This window comes from Toxoplasma gondii, chromosome VIII (genome assembly GCF_000006565.2).
Source record: "Toxoplasma gondii ME49 chromosome VIII, whole genome shotgun sequence".
Classification (NCBI taxonomy): Eukaryota; Apicomplexa; class Conoidasida; order Eucoccidiorida; family Sarcocystidae; genus Toxoplasma; species Toxoplasma gondii.
Window position 1 is genome coordinate 4,875,461 of NC_031476.1, and position 12,891 is coordinate 4,888,351.

Sequence of the window (12,891 nt, forward strand, 5' to 3'; positions counted from 1 at the left end):
ATGGAGATGTCAAAGAGTTGGATTTCCGTCAACGAACACCCTTCACAGTCTAGAAGACCGGTGTCCGTGTCTAACAAGTAGAAGCAAATCGTTACCTGCGGTCTGAACGCAAATCTACTTCTGGTAATGTAGATTCAGTACGTCGTCATTTTCTGTGGGCAGTTCCTTGAGCGATACCATCGGGAGCCATGGGTGTAGTGTTGTGTTAGGGGCTTGTTTACAGAACAGCCGTCACCATATCAGAACTAGAGGTACGAATAAGACGAGTACCTTTTCTTAGAAATCTCGAAGAATTCGTGATCCACCTAGGTCCCTAACACGCATATTCAAAGGCTCGTCATACTGTCAAGCGAAAGTCTTTGAGTATGACATGTCAGGCAGTTCCACTTTTTGACCATTTGGTGTTTATGTACCGGTGGTGTTGCAACTACATTATGGCGACCATGGGTGCCACATCACTAGTCTACTCTGCGATTTTGTGTCAATTCTTTGGGAACTTTGCCCACCGACCGAGGCAGCAGAGAATGCGATTTTCCCAACGCCCTCGAACCATATCAAGCAACTAGCCTGCGTCATGCGTACTACTGGTCACCTATGAAAGTTGAATGTTCAACGGCAAATGCTGTGGAAAAGCCAAGGAAATCTCATATTCGCCGTTTTCCAGACAAGAGTGATGTGTTGTTTCACTTCTTGAGGCGAAACCTTAACCGTGAACCAAAGTGGGAATTTGTGCCCACGGAAGATTCCAGCAGCCGCAGAGAATTTGTATTAAGGTAAAAACCCATCTAGCTGTGGCTTGGGGCATTCAGCCGATGCAGCATCAACCCTGACATTTTTCCATCGATGACAGGACACATTTTGATTCGGAAGTTCAAGAGTCCCCAGTTCGCCATATAAACTATCGGTGTGAACGCGTTTGTGGCACTGAAAGTGCAAGGGAACCTTGCTACAGCCTGACCGTGTCTTAGTTTTGTTAAGTCGACTGACTCACTGGTGTCAATTTACGTTTTTCTATATTGCATCGTGGTAGTCAGTCTCTATCCACAGGATTCTTGCTCCTTTAATAACAGAAGTAGCTGATGCAGACTTGCAGACACACAGAACCACTGAGGCAACTTCTCCGTTTCTAGACACTCGTCGCGCATTTTTGGTGGGGGTGGCCCGTACCGGGAGGGGCGTTGCAAAAACCTGGGAAATACCCGGTGTTTACGCCTCCACCGTCAACACCTGTCGTGTCTCCCAGTGTTCCGTTCACGGAATGCGGCAAGGGGTTTTATAACAGTGACTCCTTCTTCACAATTTATGTACAGATGAAGCTGTGATACCATGTCTTTTTATAGGCACAAACATGACGCCAAAAGTTTCCTGGTGTCAGTGGCAGTTGACCTTGGTTACAAACACGCTTCCTATTTCAGTCTCGCGTCGAAGTGTTTCCGTTTCAACCGCCGTTGATAGGTAGCAACGTCCTGCGCAATGGTACCCGGCAAAAGGAAATGTAAAGTGTGAAATTGATGCTGAGAACGATGGTTTCGTGGCAGGGATTCACGTCAGCCATCTGCTGTGCAGTTATCCGCGCTCGTCGTCCTTTGTGCGGCGCTGAGAAAGAGTATTAGCGTGGTCTGTGCACAAGATGTACTCGTTTTTGACTGGTCTAACCGATACACTTTCCAGGTTTGAACCCGTCTGAGGGTCGGATGACTCGAGGTGCGTAACCATGCTCTTGAATACTGGCTCGCTGCCAACAGCAGATGGATTTTGAGCATGTCCGTCGTTGTAAATGACTCATGTCTGGTTCTTTCTCCCTTTTTTGACCCCATGGTTCCCTCGGATGCGCTTTCGCATCGAGACGTGGGACAGCATAGCGAGGCACTGAAGAAGTCCGTTTCAGGAGGATCCGCGAGCTCACTGTCTGCTGCCGAGTAATGAGGTACACGTGCAGACTAGATAGCACAGGTTTCCACTCTCCGCATTTTCTACCGTAGCCTTAACCACGCGTGGCGGAAAATACGCATACCACCTACAATAGCTCTGCTACGCGTGTTTTCGTGTGCAGGAGGGCGCTAGACACCCAGTTGCTCTCTGCGACCGAGAGCTGTGTGTCTCGTACGCCTGACCTGGATAAGGCTAACTCCACAGTTTGAACAAAATGGCTGCCGTTTGCCGAGACCTTCTTCCTTACTTCACATCATGGCGAATTCTCCTGTGCTGCTATTCCGTGGGGCTGTTTATGCACATGTCAAGGTCGCTGCTTCCGAACACTATGGTATGGGCGTCAGCTAACTCTCCGCGCCGGCTGAGTCACTCAACGCCAAGTGTTTTCCGTTCCTATACAGAAATTGATAACACCGCGCCCGTCGGGTCTATTCACAGTCCAACTGAATCAAATGTAGAACCAACGGCCGGTCGCAACAAACGGGCACTGGCAACGGCTTCTGAAGAGCAGTTGCCCACAAGTCACCGGAGTCGGCGGGGGGCAGCGACAAGCATACTGTCTGGTCTGAGGAGCGTCTACAATGCTTCATCGCGTCCAGCTGTTGACTCCAGAAATCGTGCCAAGGATCCAGATCGATTTGTAATGCGAAGAGCAGTCGTACACTCAATTGAAGAAGTAACAGAGAGGTCCGATCACCACGACCTTCGTGGAGAGGACAGCGCCCAAACCGACAGCGTCAACGCACCTGACGACGAACTAGTCAGCGAGCTTCTACACCTTGGCGAGTATCCACATCATATTGAGTCCCTCTCTGATCCGGAAGCGGTGAAAATACTTGCCCATCTCGTGGCTACCACAAACACGCATGACATTGTCTCGCAATCGCGAAAGAAGAAACTGGTCGAAGCGTTCAACATGTACCTTCCAGATGGCGACCGTTTCTTTGTCGAATCTCTCTCTGATGCATCTGAGTCCAAAGAATTTGTCAGAGGCCCGCTTCTGGGTGTGGGAGGAAACGGTCTAGTTTTTGAGGCGCAGGACAGTGACGGCCACGTATACGCACTGAAACTCCTGCTTGTGCGTATGAGCACGTTTCTAGAGGCCGTGGGGGACCTCAGCCACGATGCCTGGAGGCGCGAAGAGGATTGGGCATTCGCCAGGGCTCTTCGCAAGGAGATGAAAGTACTCAGGTTGTTTCCACCTGACAAGTCACCCGAGCAGTTGTACGAAGAAGGGTTTGTCCTGCCGTTGTTTCAGGGTATCCTCGCGGGGAAGCCGCGAATGACTCCGTTAACGGAGGAGTTCGGTGCGACGAGTGTTGTGGTCGGATTTCATAAGGTGGCGTGTAGTGTAGGGCAACTTTTCAGTGCGCATCGTCTCCCGGACGGAGTCAAGCTCGAGCTGACTAAGCAAATGGTCGACCGCGTGGCTCGGCTTCATAGCTACGGCATTCTGCACGGCGACGTCAAGTGGGAAAACTTCTTCCTGGACGACAACGGACGCGTTTTTCTCGGAGATTTCGAGCAGGCTCAATCTCTCGGTCACCGCCGGACGGGGCCCTGCGGTCCCCGAGGTGGAGGCACTCCTTCCCTGCACGAGCCTGCACGCGCTGCGTGCTACTTCAGTGAGCCAGATCGTCGGTTGGATTTGCTCGAAAGTCGAGACAGCTGGTGCCTCGGAGTCGTTTCTTATAAACTCTGGTGTCATCGCTTACCCTTTGGCTTGCACCTAAATCGAGCTGACATGGAAGGGTTCATGAACCAGGTGGCCACCATAGAACGAGATCGCCTGGTCCCCGACTTCGACGATTGCCGCGGTTCCGAACAAACACCGGAAGACGTGAAAGAGTTGATTGCTGCATTGCTCTATCATGACCGGTACCGTCGGGAGACGCCACTGAGTCTCATCGAAAAATCGCATCTTTTCCGTCGCCCTCCTTCCGAGAGGAACGACGTCAGCGTGGAACTTAGAGCCCATGAAAGTGACGCGGCCGACGTACTCCGTCCAGCGGGTAGGTCACATCGCGGAATGCCTTCAAGATGAAAGGCAAAACGCTTCACGTTAAAAGCTCCTTTCTGTTCGCAGTTTTCGTTTGAGAGATTCACTCTGTCAAACAGCATATGTTTCCCCCGAGGGAGAAGGAATGTTGTAAGAGGGACGGTTTTACCAGTAGTGCCCCTGTTGAAATGAGGTCGTTCTGCGAGAGTTCTGGAAAATGGTCAAATGGGAAGGTAACTAGGCTTTGGTCTGCGATGATGGTTCATCCGTCCGTCTTCAGATAAGTATGGGAATTTTCGAGAGTCAGCTGAAAGTGCCGAGAAGGAGACTCTCTCTCTCTCTCTCGTCTTCTATCCCCGCGTGAACCTCCGGGTCACCTTGGCACCCGCCAGCAGGTGGAGGGTGCCTTTCAGCGCTTGTTCTGTTTTCCACCATGAATATTTTTCAGTGTAGATCCCCCACAGAGGGAACACGACATCAGTGTTTACATTTTTCTTGGACAACGTGCGTCTTGTTGCGTACGCGTATAGTTAGTGGAGTTTCAACGTGCTGCTGCCACAAGGTACATGCACTCACCATCTCGTATATCGGTTCGACTTCGCCACTAGAAGGCGAGTCACCTGATAAATTAGGAAATCAGTGAATGAAGTAAGCGATTGTAGCGTCACCGGGAGGAGCGCAGTGGTCGAGAAATGGTATCTCACTGCTTGCAGCATGTGCGCCGTTTGTGAGAGCCAGTGCTCATTGTAACGAAGTTAATGGTTGTGGCTTTCAATTTTATGTTGTTCTGAGACACGTCGTTTTCCGTTGTTGTTTTGAATATTCCTTCCGTTTCAGCTCCTTTGCCGGAGGAGCGCTTGCATGCGCCAGAAACAAAGTTTTTCAAACCGAGAAAACACTGGTGGAGGAGTTATTTGCAAGCCTGTTCAATTCAATAAAGCATGCACTTAACGCAGAGAAACCTGATTCACTCAGCGAGTGATGACACGTCGAGTGGACTTCCCTCGCTCCTGCGATTTTTTTCAAGAGTCGTCGTAGTGCGCTGACGCATACTCTCGAAACACACTGCCCTGACAATTCTCTCTGCTAAGTGGGTGCAGACGAGAATTTACAGCTCTGGGCTCTGTGGAGCTTCCCAGTTGTTCCATTTAAACCCTTTACAAAAGAGTTCCTCCACGACCAATCTTACCACTGGAAGGGTCGTGAAGTTTATCCTATAGGTAACTTTGAGAAATCATCCAACAAAACGCAGGTATGTCTCTCCACCATCCCAGGCCCACTCCAAAGCTCGGAACACATTACCCGGCGGAAATCTAAAATGTTTGACTGTTGTACGGAAGAGACGCAGGACGCGCGTTTTGCACATGCTCCTCAAATGTATCCTTCCTTTCCGAGCCAATGAAACGCAACGAAGTTCAGTGAAGATGTATATTGGGTACTCGACCACAAGGGAAGTTTGGGTCTACCTCGGTAACTCCGGAAAAGGGTGAACCTGCTATCGGTTGTAGGCGGTGTCAAAGAATCCTGAGCTGTGTCAGTCCGCAGCCAGGGAAGCACCGCATCTGCAGCAGCCTGCATGCTTCTTGTATCCTACGAAACGCACCCCGACACGCTCCGCTTTCAGACAAGAAATATTTTCGAGCATCCGAATGTCGCGTTTCTGCTGGTGTTGCCGTGACTCCAGGAGTTGGGTTCAGTCTCGACATGCATCACTTTCCCAACAGTAATCGCGTCTGTTTTCCTGCAGCTGATTCTGTTGCCTGCAGACGAACGAGCCACGAAAACGGGGTTGGTAACAGAGCAGAGGATAGTTACCTTCACTCGAAATACACACACCTGTGCATCAATCTGGATGCTAGAGTCACTGAACTGTTCAGGCGAGAGGCCACAGTCACAGTTTGTTCGTCTGCCGTTACATTTGACATCAGGCTGCTGATTAGATGCCGTTGCATCTTCCACTGACTGAGGAAAGTGATGTCGAAAAGACGCTTAGAAGCGCGGCAACTGCATATAGTACACTACTCTCTCCACGGCATGGTGCAGATTTTTTGTCTTTTCTGCACATGACTGAATCTGAACAATCGCACACCTGATACAGCGGATACAGCAAAGATATAGTCAACTTGGACGTGTGAAATTCTGTTTTGCGTCTGCTTTTTAGGCCTGGCTGGTAACTCCCCGGGCAGTTGTCGTGTTTGTGTGAGTATTTCCTCTAATTCTCTCGCTTATGCGTAGCCGAAGGAAAGTCGTCGAGTTGCCACTTTCCAGCAATTTAGCTTGTGGAATGAAATGATAGCCTGGACACTCTCACCGTGCAGCGAGCGTCTCCGTTTTTTACGCAGTTTTTCGGGACTGCATGCACGAACCCGCCGATCTGTCCGCTGTCTCCGGCGCTTGGCGTTCCTTGTGCCTATGATTGGGTTCAACATTCTTTGTCGTTTCCGTTTTTTTCTGTGTGTTTCTTTTCCCAGTTTGTGTACGCCTTTCACTCGGGTCTCACCTTGCCGTTCTTGCCCCAACCACCGGCGAGACACACACTCAGGGCGTCTTGCTGTGTATCTAATGTCTTGCGGAGCGGCGGGGTGCCCCGCGAACGCAGCACTGGAGGCGAAGGGAAAATTCAAATTACCTTCGTTGTTGTTTTCGCTCGCTAGCAATCCAGTTCTTGTCCTTTTTTCTTCTAATAGGCGTCCGCTTCTGTGACTGGGATGGACGAGATCGACGTCTTGTAGACTCCTCGGTACAGATTTCTTCACGTTTCTCTGGACCTTGAACAGCGTTGTGCGGGAAAAAGGAAGAAAACAAACTCTCTTGAAACGCCGTGTTCGGCTGTCTCTGATGTCTGCACTTCCGGTGAATGGGGACGAAGACGTTGCCGGGAGTTCTTTGGTTTGCCGGACACTCTTCTACTTCTGCCTCATAATCAAAGGGTTGATCGCCGGTTCTGGGGGCTCTGTTTTTCGCGGCATCGGCCGTTGCTGTTCCCGTTTGTCTCTCTCTCTCTTCAGACAGCCTTCACCGTATTTGCTAAACAAATCTTATCCTCGAAGAGACCCTCTTTCAGAAGCGAGGCGTCTCCTTGTTTCTCTCTCTTTCCCCGTCTACTTTGCTCACGCGTGGTGCAGCAATAGTTCTTTTCAGGTCTCCCTCTGCCTTTTGACTTCTCATTCCTTCCCTCTTCGGATCAGTGTTGAAGAACTCGCTACATATGTACACGAACCGAAACGAAAAACGTCCAATCCCTCTTCACAGACGGCCCAGGATGAGAAACGGCAGTATCAGCTGCGGCGCACCGCAGGTGGTGTGCCCCGGCAGCAGATCTTGTGAGACGGTTCGAGATAAAGGCTGCCGCTGCTCTCCCTCTTTCCTGCGTCTCCAAAACAAGACTCGATCAGATTCTCCAAGTTGCCATACAGTGAAAAACCCATTTCTGTTCCTCTCTCTTTTTCCCAGACATGCACGCGCGTTCATCTCAGGGAGCTCCGCTTGTCAGGAGGGGGTCCTGCGTTTCGGCAACATAGCGGATCCACAGCCTCTTGCCGTACGTACAGCGCCGCCAAGTAATGGACTGTGTGCTCAGTTTCTTGTTCGTTCTTTTCTCGCCATGCTTTTCTTTCTGGCTCGTCTCCAACTCTCAGAGAGCTCGATCCTCTCTCCCCCTTCTCCGGTCGTCTCTGTCCAGACACTGGGAGTTCTCCCTTTGTCGGTCTTTCTTCTTGTTTCCCTTCCTTCTTCGTCACCTGCCTTGTCTCGGCCTCTCATCGCGGAAGCCGTCTCCCTTCCCTTCGAGAACGGTCACTTCCAACCGAGTGCAGCGGCTCTCACTCGCCTGTCTCTCTGGACCCCGAAAACAGGTCCAACAGCTTCTTCCTCGCCTTCTGACTTCCAATACAGGCCTTCCCCAGTTCCGTCTGCTCTCTTGTCTCGTCAAGCATCCGTCGCGTCTCACGGAGACTTCTCTACACTGTCTGAAGACGCTTCTTTCTCTTCTTCCTCTGTCTGCTCGTCTCCTTCCCCTTCGTGTCTCTCGCCTGCCCATATTTGTGTAAAGGGCCGCAGCACCCCAGCTCTGGTGAAAGACGCCAACCTCCTCCGCCGGCTCCGAAGCTCTCTCTCTATCTCGCCACCGCTTCCCTTCTCCGTGCCAGACTTTTCTCTTTCTACAAGTTCTGCCCCATCGCCCCCCGTCCGGTCTCCTGTCGCATTTGTGTCCCCTTCGGCTTCTCACTCGGCAGCTGCCTTCTTCACAGATCTCCCTAGGCCTAGGCAGACCTTCTCTGTCTCTTCGACCGTCTGGCCGTCTCCTTCTTCTCCGGTCGCACTTTCGTTGTCTCCTTTGTCTCCTCTCTCGCATTTGCGTGCTTCCGCGTCTTCCGAGGCTCCGCCGGCTTGGCTGCCGTATGGCCTGCCGGAGCGTCTCCCCGGGTCCCTGGGGAGAAGCACGAGTGCAGAGGCTTTCCAGAAAGCCAAGGAATACTTCCAACGCTTGCTGGAAAAAGGTGACCTGACTCCTGCCTGGGACGAAAGACCAACAGAGCAAGAGGGCGGCGGGCGCACAGCAGCAGAAAATGCCTCGCCACGCCTAACAGAACAACACAGACGCGTCTTTTCAGAATTTGCCGAAATCTACGCTCGAGAGGCTGTGAAATCAGGACTCTTGACGGCCCAGGAATACATCGATATTTTCGCGTAAGGTCTACAATCGCCAGAAATAAATGCTTCTCCGTGGCTGACCAAAGGCACCAAACCCCTCCAGATCATGGAGAGGTGAAGCAGCTTTCAACTTAAGAACGAGAGTGAAGAATGCTGTTTGACACTCGCTCATTTACACTCACGCGCATATATATGTGTATATATTATATTGGAGAAAGTGGAAGAGGTAGTGAGTAGTTTATGACTAAAGACGCAGGGTGATACGCACGAAGACGCCTTGCGTGTATATATCGAAGCTGGCAGCAGGGTGGCCGTTTCTTGCCTTTTCGAAAGTGCGAGCCATCATTTTGCTCCTCCCTCAGAGGGCTAGATCCGTGATTTGCGTCCTCAGGTTGGCATCGAGACTGAACCACCCAGAGACACTTTTATTGGGCGATGCTGGGGTCTGCATACACTCCGGTTGGACCCTGTCGCATGTTTCAGCAGCTTGCTCTCTCTCCACTTTGCTCGCGGCCACTGAAGCGGTTGCTCCCGGTTCCACGCGCCACAGCGTTCGTGACATTTGGTGTATTCCATCTGGGGCTTCATTACGATTTCGTCTTCCAGCTGCCAAGTACCCTAGATATTAAATTGAGCGCGAGTGCATGTGAACTCACGGGATGCAGACCGCACCTGGGAGAGATCACTGTATCTTGGCGAGTGTACAGTAGCAGCTAAATGCCAACCAGACGTGTGAGTTTCTCGTTTCTCTTTTCGGATTTTTGCTTTTTGTTTCCAGAAGCATTTGGCAGCTGGCTTGGAAATACGCAGGTTACTCGTTCAAGCCCTACCACCAAGCGCTTCGGAGTCCATTCGATTTCGCAGAATGGTCCAAGAAGGTCTGGCGGCCGCTTGTGTCGTTGCCGATGAGCAAAATTGTCGTTCCCTCCCCCTCGGCTTCCCCAGCCTTCGCTTCGCCTCTAGGCCGGATCAACGAGCGTCTTGCAGCTGGAGAGAATGTCGTTTTCCTCTCGAATCACCAAACCGAGCCCGACCCTCAAGTCATTAAACTCGTCCTTGACCACCTCGGGGAGACTGCCCTCGCAAACAAAATGGTCTTTGTCGCGGGACACAAGTACGGCCCCTTACACGCCGTATAGTGCACCTTCACATCTAATGTTGACGGCTGTCTACTTCTCTTTATATATGTGGAGAGGCTCGTACGTGTGGATGCGTGGATGAACGTGCTTGTGTAGTCAGCCAAAACCGATTCGGGCATTCGGATGACAAGAACCCGCTCGCTGTCCTGCGACCCGTCGCCGCTCTTTCGCGCCATTCCTTAAGGCGTATATGTTTCATGTCTGTGTCTTCATGTCTGCGTCAGAGTGCGGGAAGACCGTCTGTCGACGCCTTTCTCCTTGGCATGCAACCTGCTGTGTGTGCACTCCAAGAAGCACCTGACCCACCCAGAACTGTCAGCGGAGGAGAAGCACGAGAAGCAGTGCGAAAACCTCGCGGCCATGGCAGCCCTTCAGCAGCTTCTGGAAGAAGGCGGGAGTGTGATTTGGGTCGCCCCGAGCGGCGGCCGAGACCGGCAAGACGACAACGGTGTGTTCAGCCAACCGGATCCGTTCGACGTGAAGACCGTCCAGATGTTTAGATTGCTTGCGAAGAAAATTCGACACGGGTCCCGCGGAACGCTTACACACTTCTACCCCATGGCGCTGTTCACAGCGCTGATCTGTCCTCCTCCTAAGCAGGTCTGGCCTAGAACGGGAAAGGGTGGAAAAGGAAAACAACGGCAGATGAAAATGAAAACATGGGATGACAGGCTCAGGATAGGCCCCTCGGCGCATGCCGGATTTCAACGTCTCACTGTCATTCATGTTTGCTGCCTAGCACTTGTTTTGGAACGGGATGGGGGGCTGTGATCTTTGTGTTCGTAGTGCTCCAATGCGTGGGGTGCATACCCCGACAGAAAGCCGGTCATACAAACGACAAGAAGGATAGAATGTTTTGAGGACAAATCCCGAACGAAAGGGCTGGTGAAACGGTGGGACCTACTCGCCTCAACACACAAAAAAAGAGGATGGTGAAAACGGACAACAGCCTGGAAGCGACAGAAGCTTTCTCGGCGGGTGTTTTTGTGCTTCGTGCCAATTTTCGAAAGGCCTTCGACTGGCCAGGCGCTCTTCAACCGTGCTGGAGAACTTCTCCAAACAGAAATGTTGATGGGTGCCTTGTGAAGAAGACATGATCGGAGAAGACTCCTGTGTCAGGAGGAAGAGGAACCTTGCTCTCTGCTTTTAGCAGATAAGGAACAGTCGTGCATTTTCCAAATATTCAGCTCTCGAAGAGCACATGAACGATGTGAAGAGATTGTATTTCCTGTTACGTTTTTCTTTTTTCTTCCTTCCCACTCTAGGAGACGCGTAGAACCGTATACTGACACCGAGTCACCGTGTCCATGCATCACAGTTTCATAGCCACCCTCCGAAAAACCACCGAAACATTTGTTGAACGGTTTGCGGAGGGGCGCTTTCCCGTTTCCGACTCCTCTCGGTCGTTCTTCGTTGTGTTAGTGGCCATTTGTGTCACTGCCGGGTGTCTCCACGGTGACGCATCTGGCCGGCGACACTCTAAGCGTCTTCCATGTGGACACGGGTGCTTCATCTTATTTAAGAATTTGGCTTTTTTTTGGTATTCTGGGCTAGTGTTCTGGTAATCCTTTTACCTACGCATGTAGTCGGATTTACCATTTTGACAAGAAGGATTATGCGTTATCTCATGAAGTCTCCCTTCTCATCTTTCTTCTTGTGCGCGCAGGTGGAGGCATCTTTGGGAGAGGCACGATCGTGTGCTTTCAGTCCCGTTGGCGTTGCAGTGGGTGAATCGATCGCCGACAGCGACGATCAGAGCCACGAGGAATTTGCGCGGAAAGCCGAGGCTGAGACGAAGCGACTGTACAAACTGATCACTGCGCATTTCGAATAAAGTTGGCGTACAAAGCAGAAAGAGGTCGGGGACCGAATCGCTGGCGTTGCCTGTCGATGGGATTCGCTGACGTGTACATATTATATCAGACAACCTGAAACTTCTTTCGGGACCAACCAGACTCAGACAAAAACCAGTAGTTCGCAGTTGCCCGTTTGCAAATGGAACGCGCGAGCTGGAGAAACGTCAAAACCCCCAGAGACAGCAACATTTGTTGCTGTCTCTGGGGGCACGATGTGCCAAGATTCTTACTGCACTTCTTCCGGCGGTAGAACCAACACTAGAGAGGTTCTTCTTTAATGAAGCCCGCAACCTAAACGTTCAGAAAACAAATGGAATAATGTCCTCTTGATCCCTTTCGGTACGTGAGAAGCGTAGCGCTGAGAAGCCAGTTCCACTTCTTCGTCAAGTCGAGTCTCCTCAAACCCCTCTGTAGCTAAAACAATGCCAAAAGCCGCTGACCAACGCTCCCAAGGTAGATCTACAGCCGAAAGCGGCTCTTCAGTTCTGCAGTCACCGGATGATTTTCCGTCATTTTGCGCACCTCTTCTTTAGTCTCTAATTCGCTCTCACCAGTTGACTCGCGTTTCGGCTGCGATCCGCATGGACCATGCTGGAACAGGTTCAAGGATACGAGCGTTTGCAATTGCATTCGCTATCCTCACGACTTCTGTCTCTAAGAACAAGACACTAACGTTGCCTGGTCGCAAAAGCGTGTCCAAGCGTAGTGGAAAAGAATTTCGAAAACACTGCCGCTTCCGAAGAATACTTTGCGAGATGCAGAGGAAAGGTTATGCCACTGGCAAAAGCACTTTTTCAGAGCCAGAAGCGATGCGGATGTCATGGCAACGTCTCGCGCAGAAAACGGGATGTACCTCACCAGCCACCGCAGATTGCTAATGTGTATTGAGACTGGATAGCGAGGTGGGGGGAACGCTCTCTCTTGTGCCTTCTCCAGTTCTCGTTTATCAACACTGTGGCGATCGTGCAGACTGAGGATACTTTGATTTGTAGGTTTATCGTAGGGATAAAGAAGGTATCGGAGAAATCTCTTTCCACGTAGCGGATCTTGCGTTTACCCGCGCATGACCATCAACCCACACTGGAATAAAACAATGTTCCTACCAGTTTCGTTGCTGTAGTGTGTGAACGAGTTTATTCGCTGTGTGTTAAAGCATTACCCAATTGCCTTCCGATGACGGATGTCCTTGCAAACCGCTGACCCAAATGACCCACTACGATTAGGTAGACCTGTACCAGCCTGGAAATGTGTAACATCAAAGAAATGTATTCCAGTCTCTGTTTAGAAGAAATCATCGCACAGAATAAAACAC

General features: G+C 51.2%; 2 protein-coding genes across 2 annotated transcripts; both read left to right on the top strand.

Annotated features, from left to right (window-relative positions):
* Nucleotides 1-2,146: 2,146 nt before the first annotated feature.
* Nucleotides 2,147-4,869, top strand: ROP32 (rhoptry kinase family protein ROP32; the record flags this gene model as incomplete). Its single annotated transcript, XM_018781591.1, has 2 exons — nucleotides 2,147-3,944; nucleotides 4,769-4,869. 2 exons carry the CDS (start codon nucleotides 2,147-2,149, stop codon nucleotides 4,867-4,869), a joined length of 1,899 nt encoding a protein of 632 aa, XP_018636627.1.
* A 2,270-nt stretch (nucleotides 4,870-7,139) lies between these two features.
* On the top strand, nucleotides 7,140-11,557 carry TGME49_270910 (acyltransferase domain-containing protein; the record flags this gene model as incomplete). Its single annotated transcript, XM_002365716.2, has 4 exons — nucleotides 7,140-8,620; nucleotides 9,363-9,698; nucleotides 9,948-10,323; nucleotides 11,390-11,557. 4 exons carry the CDS (start codon nucleotides 7,140-7,142, stop codon nucleotides 11,555-11,557), a joined length of 2,361 nt encoding a protein of 786 aa, XP_002365757.2.
* Nucleotides 11,558-12,891: the final 1,334 nt, after the last annotated feature.